The 10,748-nt window shown below is 54.7% G+C and overlaps 1 protein-coding gene across 5 annotated transcripts in view; it reads left to right on the forward strand.

Annotated features, from left to right (window-relative positions):
- neur (E3 ubiquitin-protein ligase neur) overlaps window positions 1-9,641 on the forward strand; it is a 61,554-nt gene extending 51,913 nt beyond the window's left edge. For 4 of the 5 annotated variants that reach the window (XM_011144251.2, XM_011144244.2, XM_025306154.1 and 1 more), the window contains exons 2-4: window positions 3,442-3,608; window positions 6,520-7,088; window positions 7,926-9,641. In XM_011144251.2, coding sequence (XP_011142553.2) covers window positions 3,442-3,608; window positions 6,520-7,088; window positions 7,926-9,147 — 1,958 coding nt within the window. In that variant the 3' untranslated portion in view covers window positions 9,148-9,641. Of the gene's footprint in view, window positions 1-1,551; window positions 2,609-3,441; window positions 3,609-6,519; window positions 7,089-7,925 lie in introns of those variants that run through there. The other variant, XM_025306152.1, reaches the window with a different exon arrangement.
- Window positions 9,642-10,748: the final 1,107 nt, after the last annotated feature.

A 10,748-nucleotide genomic window follows, 5' to 3' on the forward strand; every position in this document is an offset into this window, starting at 1 on the left:
GATCCGCGACACCTGGCCCGTCGTGTTTCTCAAGAACCTTTGCGCCGACGGCTGTTTACGTCGTCACGCTCGATTCGAGCGTCGCGGATTTCCCAACACGCGCTCATTGCTTATTCTCATTCTCTCTCTCTCTCTCTCTCGGTCTCCGATTTATCTCAAGGCTCAACCCGACCTTGAACCGCCGAATTATGCGCCGCTGGACGGATGCAACGAGTTCGTCGGCTCTCTGTCGCGTCCACTCTCTGTCTCCCGTTTATTTTTATCCGTCATAAGTGTGCTTGGTTCCCGATTTACACACGATATTCGCGAATCAGCGGCGGTGCTGGGCCGTTCTCTCATGGCATGGTCAACGTGCTAATCACCGCTGTTAATCGACGAAGACCGCGTTATGACGGGCGGGACGAGTTGCCGAGCCGCGCTCGGCTGGCCAACGTTGCTAGCCAGGTACGAACCGTCGGGCGTCGTCTCGGGCCGGGCAATCCCGGATTTCGCAACGCTGCTCCGCGGCTAGCGGGCGATCCTTTCGGCGCCGACCGGTCGAAAAAACTACGCAGGAACGGGCCCGGAGAAACGGGCCGCCGTTCCGGGTAATGCTTCGAGAGCGAGCACGCATTCGGACCGTTCGCGGTTACTACGATGACCCCTGGCGACCCTCCGCGAGTAGTCCTCGTCAAATCCTGGAAAACGCGCTTTACTTTTTACCAACCGCTGCGCCATGTACTCGCGGTAACTAACGGTCGAACGGAGAAGAAGGAAACGGCGGGGCGCTCCGTTTCTCTCTAGCTCTCTCTCTCTCTCTCTCTCTCTCTCTCTCTCTCTCTCTCTCTCTCTCTCTCTCTCTCTCTCTCTCTCTCTCTCCACCTCCTTCCGCCTGTCCCCTTCTTGCTTTTTCGCTGGCTCTCCTCCTTTCTTTCCGCCGACAGCGGCGAATTAGAAATTACAATTAGCACAACCCGTTGCTTAACGCGCGCCTTACCGGGGAGCGTGAGAAAAGCGAACGGTTCGCTATTTTTACCGGGCGCTAATACGCGCCGATAGATTACAGCGTCGCGCGCGCGCGGTTTATTCAGTCGCGATCGACGCTGCTCGGTTTCGGTTCGTTAGCGGTTTAATCGCGCCTGGAATTGGTATCCCGACCGCGGCGGTACGGGCAACTTCTTATCACGCACCTCCACCGTGTCTTCGCGCGCGCGGTGCGGCGGCTGCGAACGCCGCCGTCCGTGGGAGAGTTTTATTAGAGGAGCGCGCACAGGAATCTCGTGGAGTTGAGCCTTGCGGAGCGGACGAGAAGTGGGCCACGTCGATGCGACGCGACGCAATCGCTAGTAGTAGTGATAGTAGTAGTAACAGTAGAGTCGGTGCGCGGGGTGGTCCTTCGCCGTCCTTTGTATATGTATATTTCGCGCGCGCGCGTTGTTCTATTTTTATTTCCCCCACACATACACACACACACACACACACATACATCCTAGTTTTCTATTTTTAATATTCTATTCACGAGCGCGCGCAGCCGCCGTTCCAATGATAATCCTTCCGGCGGTATAATCTGAGAGAGAGAGAGAGAGAGAGAGCCGTTGGTCTCCAAATGAACGCTCTGCGCCAAATCCCAGTGTTTCGCTCATCAAATTCGAGTACTCAAGTCCAGGCTGCTTTCCAGTTCCAGGTGTTTCCTTCGCGTGAAGTTCAGACCGAGCCGAGTTTCCCAGCCGACACGAGGAGGTTTCCACGCGGCGGTCAGTGTGCGTGTCTCCCAGCGGCAAATTCCGTCGGTCGACGTGTCGGGTTCCGCGGCGAAGAGTATACCGACGAAAACTCCACTCTCTCTCTCTCCTTCGTGTTTGCACTCTGTCGCGTACGGGAAGCCCGCGATAAAGTCGCCGAGGTGTAAACCGACTTCCTTCCTCGCGCATTGTTAACGGCGGTTTCGGCCGCATCCGTTTCGCGGAGAAAGCGGATCGCGCCGGGGCGCGTCACCTTAATACGGTCGTCCGCGCGGGCCGCTTCCGGTACGGAACGTGCGGTTTCCGGCGCACGTACGATATCGGCTATACGCGCTACGGTATATCGACAGTCGTCAGTAAGAACGAGGCTCCCGCGAGCGCCGGTCGGCTGATCGGCGCGCAGCACTCCCCGGTTCGCTCTCGAGGCTCGCGGCGGCCACGAGAACAAAGAAGACCCTCGTCGCGAATTCGTCTCGGCGAGAGCTCCCCGCGCTCTTCCGCGGGGCTCATCGTCGCGGCCAGCCAAGTCCAAGTGAATGAGAAGGAAATATCTTCTCGAAATAGTGATAAACGGCCAAACGAGTGATAAGACGACGACGCCGATCGGTCGATGACCGATCCGGAAGGACAGTGTGTGTGCGCGCGCACGCGCGCGAATATCAATTAATCGGCGCGCGAACAACGACCGGTCGATTCGACGCGAAAGCGCGAGGTCGCGCAGGACCCTCCCCCGGCGGAGTCTTCTTTCATGGTGATACCAGCTGACGGCCGGCTCGCCGTCATCCTCGTCGATCGCCTGGAAATATCCCGGGAGTACCCGCGCATACCGAATCGACGTGCCGGCGTTATGAAATACCAGAGTGGAAACGCTCGGCGAGTCTCGAGAGGTGCTTTCGCATTCGATCGAATTTCTCTCTCCTTCTTTCCCTGCGCCGCGGAACTTCTTTGTTCTCCAGCCCCGGAGCCCTGGAGTCTTCCTGCCTCGCCCTGCCGCGCTCCGCTCCGCTCCGCCGTGTCCGGTCGTTTCCTCGGCTCGACGCGGCTCGCTGAGAGTGGATTTCCCGAAAACGTCGATGGCCTATTTCTTCCGGCGACGCCGTCGTCGTCGTCGTCGCCGCCGCTTTGATTCCCCGCTGATCGCGCCTCGAAAAAGAGAAATCTAACGGCATCGCGGTTAACACCCACGCGCGGAACCATCGGGACGGCCAGAGGTCGGGACGGCTTTTCAACGCGAGAGGAACGAGATGTCCGTGAATCCACAACGCTCGCGCCGACGGAGAAGAGAGGAGGCATCTCGGGGAATTCGCACTTTGCGTCACTCCCGCGCGCACTTCCCGGAACTTGCGAGACAATCTTCCGCGAGTTGCCCGCATCGCGCGCGAGGAGTCGCGCGATATCTATCTTCTCGTTGAGATTTTCACACAATCGTCGCTTCGGCCTTGACAGCGGGCGGTGGTAGCGGCGAGGGGGTGGGAGGGGGGCGGGCGAGAGGAGCTGAACGTACTTGCGCGCATTACGTGCCCGTATCGGCGCGATGCAAATACCGAGGTCGTTACGCGAGCTAACGCGCCTCGCCGCGTCGTTCCCAACTGCTGAATAAAAAGACAATGACGACGACGACGACAACGACGACGACAACGATGGTGCAAACGACGTGCGCGCGACGTTCATTACGGCAATCATCGAAACTGATCGGCCGATTGTTCTCTCTCTGTTGCAGCGCCGAGATCGTCGAGCGCCGGCACCAACAACCTGCCGCCGTTGACGTTCCACCACGTGCACGGCGACAACATCCGGCTGTGCAATGGCGGCACGATCGCCAGGAGGCACGAGAGCTTTTGCAAGGGTGTCACCTTTAGCGCCAGACCCGTGCGAGTGGGCGAGAAGGTGAGAGCGATCGCGACATTTCTAAGTCGCGCGCGGTCGACATGCGGCGCATGCGCATGCTGATTGTGGGAAACCGGCGACTCGCGTTCCGCTCGAGAAGCCGCCGCGCCGTTTGCATTCCTCCGATATTAAAACACACCGCCGCCGCGACCGCGAGCAGCTTTTTTTACGCGCCTCGTTGTTTCGCATGTCGTCCGCGGCTGCGAGACGACGACTTGTTCCACGTTCGCCATGGTCAGGTCAGGTAACACAAGTAGATCGCGTGTAACCGCGTTAAACGGCCCTTTAAACGATCGCCCCCCATGGGCAACGGACGCGTCTTCCGCAGATACGCGATGGCCGATCGTTGTTAATGAGTCGTGGGCGGAAGCCGCGATTGCCGGTCGAGGCGTGTTCGGACGTCCTTTCGGCCCAAACACGGCGAATTTCAGCTAACGACGACACCGGGGACCGGGTCGTCGTCGTGCTCTCTAACGTCGTGTTTCTCTCTCTCTCTCTCTTTCCCTCTCCCTCTCCCTCTCTCTCCCTCCCTCTCTCTCTCCGCCGAGAGTATGTGTACCCGTAAAATGACGATGACGCGCGCCTCGTGGGAAGCGTTCTCTTAATTAATTCGCGAGGATGTGTTCGCGCGGGTAATTCCGTTTTAGGATCGCTCGGCTGGCGACGGAGTCGCGATTTCGCAAGCTGATTCCCAAGTCGAAATTCCGACTCTCCCCCGCGCATTAATCCTGCAAATTACGCCGAACTTGGAGAATCAATGTGGGGAGAATCTCGAAACGTGACATTTTGTACAGGCTCTTGTCCTACCTTGATGTTGCGAGTGGTCACTTATCGCCGTTCTCCTACGTGCCGAGACTTGAAGAGCGATCTATTCGAGTACTTATGTAATAGCCGTTTGTCTCGGTATTCTATCTGCATTTAATCTTTCCTCAGTTCCAACTAGCAGTGTTACTTGCAGCGAATGACTAGTGTCCATGTTGCAAATGATGAGCGATGATAAGCAAATGAGCAATATTACTTTTGAAGCTCATCCGACCGCGGATAGAATACGCGCGAGATAAACAAGTATCAAATAATCTCGATAGAGATCAATGGGTAGGGGAATAAATAAATCAATACACATCTTTTATTCGTAGTCTTTTCTTTTTTTTTTTTTTTTTTTTCCCTTCGAAAATTTGAGGATGTGAAAAAAGTGGGAAGGAAGGAGTTGTTGCAAAGGCGAGGATAACAGTTGTGTATATTTAAAGTGGGTATTTAATCTTGGTCGGTACAATAGCAAGGATAAAAAAAGAAAAAAAAACAGCTTTAGAAGATGCAGACGGGAGACGGGATTCACGAGCCAAGGAACATTATTGACATAATCAGTGTTATCAAAAGTACAACAATCGTAATTTTACGCCAAATATCTGAGGCCGATATTCGTACTACGTCATTATTCGATAAACAATTGTAATTTCATGCATCTCCGACTGTGCATTTTTCACAAGTACGAGAGATATTTATCGGAATATTCGATTAATAATCCACAAAAGCGGATCCGTAATTAATCGTGCTCGATTAATGATTCTAAAGAATTTTCACTGCGACTACGAATAACGGCCTGAATTTCGACCTGGGTAGCAACTCGCATTCGTCCGTTAAGATCGGGAATATGCCGTTCGCAACAAATAAATAATTTGACATACCTGGAGATATATGATGCGTCGCTGTCCACGTCCGGTCGTCCTACATCCTCCGCGCGCGGTCCTCGCTCCCGGTTCAGCATCCTGCTCCCTCGGCCGCTCCTCGAACACTCCATTGTGGCGCTGACACTGACACTCGCGCGCGGATCCAATCGAACGGCCGTATTAATTAACACGATGCCGATTAAACATCTCAAGGGCCCGCGAGGGTGAGAAGCGACGCGCGCTCCGCGTCGCCAGTCGTCCGCGAAAACACTGACTGCGTACAGCGAAGAAAGCTCCTTTATAACTGTTGTCCGTAAATCTGACTGGTGCATGCTCTTGGATCCAGCCATATTTAAGAGTATACGCCAATTAGATTCACGAATTTTCACAATGGTTGTAAAGCAGCTTTCTCCGCTGAACGTAAACACCGACGCGCACCTAGCTCCGTCCGCCGAGAGGTCACAACGATGAATGTTGCCCAGCATTCCGCGAGTCCCGCTTGGAACTCGCCGACGGTTTTTTTCGCTTTGTTTATTTCGCACCGCTTGAAGGACCGTTGTTTCATCGTACCGAATAGTGTAGTATAATGTAGCGAATAGATTAAAATATCTATTGATGCGTGTCGTCATCGGGCGCGCAACTGTTATTTGGTCTGTTCTTTTCTTCCGCACCGCTCTGCACTGGTGCGACAAGTTGAAGTGAGACAAATACATACTTGTCTCACTCGAACTTATCGCACCAGTGCAGCGGTACAGATGCAGGAAAAGAACAGACCTATAATCTTTCACTCTCCAACTCCCGAATCCGAATGTCGAAACTCGCAGCGCCAACCAACGAATTTGGCGAAGTTTATGAAGAGCGTCTTTTGATCGTTTAATATCCTCTTGCCGAACGTGCTTTGGAAAACCGCGCGATCGATGCGCGTTACTCAAGTTGAACTTGAGAATAAAAGATGTAGAGTGCAGTGTGAGTCGATGTGACACCGAATATGAGGTGTAGTCCTGAGGTAATAAGATCTTTAACCGACAACAGCTGAGACGAGTGTCACGTCCCCCTCGAGATACCGCGCCGGTATCTCTCTTCAAGTATCAGATGAGATTCGCAGAGCTAACGTTAGAAACAGAATTGCGACTCGGGGGAGTCTCGCGTAGATGAATGATTTAACACGCATGCACGTCCGAGCCACCCACACACGAGAGCGCGACTCACTCTACAAGCTAGGCCTTTTCTCTGCAATCACGCAGGTCTGCGTAAAGTTCCTGGAGATATCCGACAATTGGAGCGGCGTGATCCGCTTCGGCTTCACCAGCAACGACCCGATCAATCTGAGGAGTGGCCTGCCGAGGTACGCGTGTCCCGACTTGACGAATAAGCCGGGCTACTGGGCCAAAGCGTTAGCCGAGAGATTTGCCGAGCGGGACACGGTGCTCTTCTACTACGTAACCTCGGCGGGCGATGTTCACTTCGGCGTCAACGGCGAGGAGAAGGGTCTCTTCTTCAGCGGCGTGGAGACGCGGGGCCCGTTATGGGCGATCATCGACGTCTACGGCAACAGCACTGCGATCGAGTTCGTCGATCCGAACCGGCAACACTTCAACAACATCAGGCGAGGCGCCGAGCACAGCAACGAGGATAACGCGCAGCACAGCAGGCACTCGGCGATGGACGACGCCAGCAACGCCGGCAGGGACGTCGAAAGGATCATCGTGCCGTCCATGCAGAGCTTGTCGATCCATCATGAGCCCGACGTCGAGCTGCCCGGGCTCAGGTTTCAACCTGCCGGCGTCATCTTCACCCCGCTGCCCTTCCACTCGTGAGTATCGAGCGCTGGATGCACTCGCCGCGTCTTTCGCTCGTCTTACCGTCTCGGTCCAGCAAGCAGCGCGAGTGCGTTGAGTCCTTGTTGAGTCCAGACTAGGTGCTGGAGATTGAGGATTGAAACTGCAGGTTGAACATTGGCACTTGACACCGGTCGATTCGCCTGTCGAATTTTCCTGTGTCTCATCTAATCGACAAGTTCTAGTCTGACGTGGACCACCTGACGTGAGTCCACTTCGAGGATCGAAACTGGACTAATCGAGCCGAGATTGGAGTTAGTTTGATTCACCAAACTCTACTTCTTAGTCTAATCAATACCGAGCCTGATGTGGACTTGACACAAGTCTAATCGAAGATTGAAACTTGACCGTCTGCGATAGGTCGACTTTGTCGCGCTCGCTAACGGTCGTCGCTGGCTCCGGCCACCTTCGTCGCCGATTTTGCCGATTGGCGATTCGAGGGTCCCGATCACGAAAGTGCGATTCGCCCGCGCTCCGGATTTCACGTCCGTTCCGCAAGGCCGCGCTCGTGCGATTACGTTCTCCAATTAAAAGCCGCACGCCGCGTAATCTCCCTCCCCTCCCGCTTGGTCGCGAGGAACCGCGTCCGATTGTTTCGTTTCACCACGGCGAGTGATATAACGCGCGCAAAAGCCGAGAGTCTTCGGTCTCTCCGCGATGAAGACGACTCGCGCGCGCGCGCGACGCTCAACGCGATTCGCCGCACCGTTCAGCCACACAGAACTAATTCGCCGTCCACTTTTCACGGTTTCCCAAGACGCCCGTCATTAGCGAGCGCCGCCCGCTAACCGCTTCCTGGTTTTCTTTTGCAGCACTCGGGGCAGGAACATCCGCTTCAGCAACCAGCAGTGCGTGGCGACGCGCACCGACACGGAATTCTGTCACGGCTACGCCTTCACGAGCCGGCCGTTGCTGCTGGGTGAACGGTTGGTCGTGCAGATCCTCTCTACCGAGCCCATGTACGTAGGCGCCCTCGCATTGGGCTTGACCTCGTGCGACCCTGCACGGCTGTCTCCGGACGACCTACCGGACGACAGTGACCTGCTTCTGGACCGTCCCGAGTACTGGGTGGTCTCCAAAGATGTGGCGTCTAGTCCGCAACCCGGCGATGAGATCGCTTTCACGGTGACCCACTACGGAGAGGTGCAGATGAGCAAGAACGGCGGCCCGCCGAATGTCGTCATGCACGTCGACCAAAGTCTGCAGTTGTGGGCATTTGTAGACGCTTACGGTAGCACTCAGAGGGTCAGGATGTTGGCCAGTAGACCGACATCGCCGCCACGGCAACGTCAGAGCAATCCTTCACCAGCCAATGTCGTGCAGCAGCAGCAGCAGCAGCAGCAGCAGCAGCAGCAACAGCAGCAGCAGCAACAGCAGCAACAGCAGCAGCAGCAGCAGCAGCAACAGCAACAGCACTCGAACCACAGCAACGCTGCCACGGAACTGTCTCGATTCTCCGAGATGGTACAGTTCAAGCCGGCGGTGGGTGGCGGCACCGTTCTCGTTGTCAACCTGCCACCTCAGGCAGGCTACCCTACCCCTCCGCCGCCGCCCACGCCGCAACCGATCTACGCGTCGGCGAACGCGCACGCCAGAAACGCGCAGCAACCGGCGCAACAGCAACAGCAACAACAACCGGCGCACCTGTCGTCCGCAGCGGCTCCGGCACCGGTGCCGCACCCGGGCTCCTCCAGACAGTCCTCGCCGCCGCTTACCGGCACCATGGCCAGTACCGGCTCGTCCACCTACGTGGACCCGGTCACGTACCAGAGTCTAGACGGCACTCTGACCTCGCACTCGCACGCTTCCTCCCACTTGCAGCAATGGAGCGAGAGCCTGCAACCGACGCTGACCGGTCAGCCGAGCGAGTGCTCCATTTGCTACGAGAGGAGCATCGACAGCGTGCTGTACATGTGCGGTCACATGTGCATGTGCTACACCTGCGCGATCCAGCAATGGCGCGGCAAGGGTGGCGGTCACTGTCCGCTCTGTCGCGCGCCGATCCGCGACGTCATTCGCATCTACCGGTCCTGAACGTCGTCTCGGCCGGGTCGTGACCGGGCCCACGTTGTGGGTTAAGAGGCGAGTGTGAACGTCTTCCCGGTTCCCACCGCCGTCGCCCAGTATCATCATTACCGTGCTTCCGTCGTCGTTTCCTTCCGCAGCGCTTGCGCGCTCGCTCGCATGCGTGCGTGCGTGCGTGCGTGCGTGCGTGCGTGCATGCGTGCGCGTGCGAACACCCCGCCGCGGTTCATCCGGAGCGCTTCTCGCCGCGCATCCACCGCCGGGACAAACGATACAGCCTCTAACACCGTCTGCGATACACCAGCACGAGCGTCGGGATAATCGCGAGTCGCCGCTCCCTCTCACACTGCCGTATTATCAATTCTTTTCTACTGGACAGCCGGGCCACGTAACATGTTTCGCGACGAAGCCAACGAGGTGGATGTGCGCACACGCACATATCGAGCCACCCTAAAAGTTTCTCCGGGAGATAGATTGCTTCGCGCGACCAAAGGAACAACAGTCGCGAACTGTGCCGAGACGAGAAGATCACTGTCGCGACGCGCCTATGTCTATGCCATGATCGCGTCGCTGTCAATTAACGTGCCAATTAATGAGGGAGTGCGAAGCATCACCTGCGCCAGGGAAAGCAGCGGTGCTTTCGGGAAATCGCGATCACTGCCGCCGTTTGCGATCGAGCGAGAACGCGGAGATGAGTCGCCGCGGGTTTGTATGAGGATGAGAGAGAGAGAGAGAGAGAGAGAGAGAGAGAGAGAGAGAGAGAGAGAGAGAGAGAGAGAGAGGGAAAGAGAGAGAGAGAGAGAGAGGGAGAGGGAGAGCAAATGAGAATGTATGTGTGCTGCGTGTGTTGGGTCTGTATGAAAGAGAAAGAGACATATAACAGCAGTCGCTGTGAATGATCGAGTTGCTGCTTGCATTGATGACATCCTGTCAAGTCCTGTCGTGCGAATGCGTGAGAGATATGAGTGAGTGCGAGGTTACGCGCGATTGCAAAAAGAGATAGATCGATTTTAGATATTTTCACAAGCGACACACATAATCGTCACTACCATTACCAATTTACTACTATTATTACTACTACTATTACTACCACTACTATTACTGTTGCTATTACTGCTATTACTACTACTGCTATTACTACTACTGCTACTACCGCTACCCACTCTCTACTCCCACTTCGATACTATCAGTACCACCATCACCACTACTACTACTACTACTACTATTACTATTACTACTACTACTACTGCTACTACTACCACTACTATTACTACTACTATTATCGTACTATTTCCAATGTTTTAATTATTTTATTACTTTGTTATTATTATTTTTAATATCAACTCTCTGTCGCTACTATATATTAGTTATTATTATTATTATTATTATTATTATTAGTTATTTGTTCACATTGCAACTATCTTTATTACTCGCGAGCAGCTTCATTTGTCACAATCGCTATTTACTTTTACAATTGCCGAGATTATAGTGATGGTTGGTGAATTAACATAGTCACTATATATAGTGTGATTATTATTTAATGGACCGTGAGATTACGTAGAACTTTTCGATCGGACGCCTGGAGCATTTTTAGAGCAAGTTCGTTCGCG

This window comes from Harpegnathos saltator, unplaced genomic scaffold (genome assembly GCF_003227715.2).
Source record: "Harpegnathos saltator strain DR-91 unplaced genomic scaffold, Hsal_v8.6 scaffold758, whole genome shotgun sequence".
NCBI lineage: Eukaryota > Metazoa > Arthropoda > Insecta > Hymenoptera > Formicidae > Harpegnathos > Harpegnathos saltator.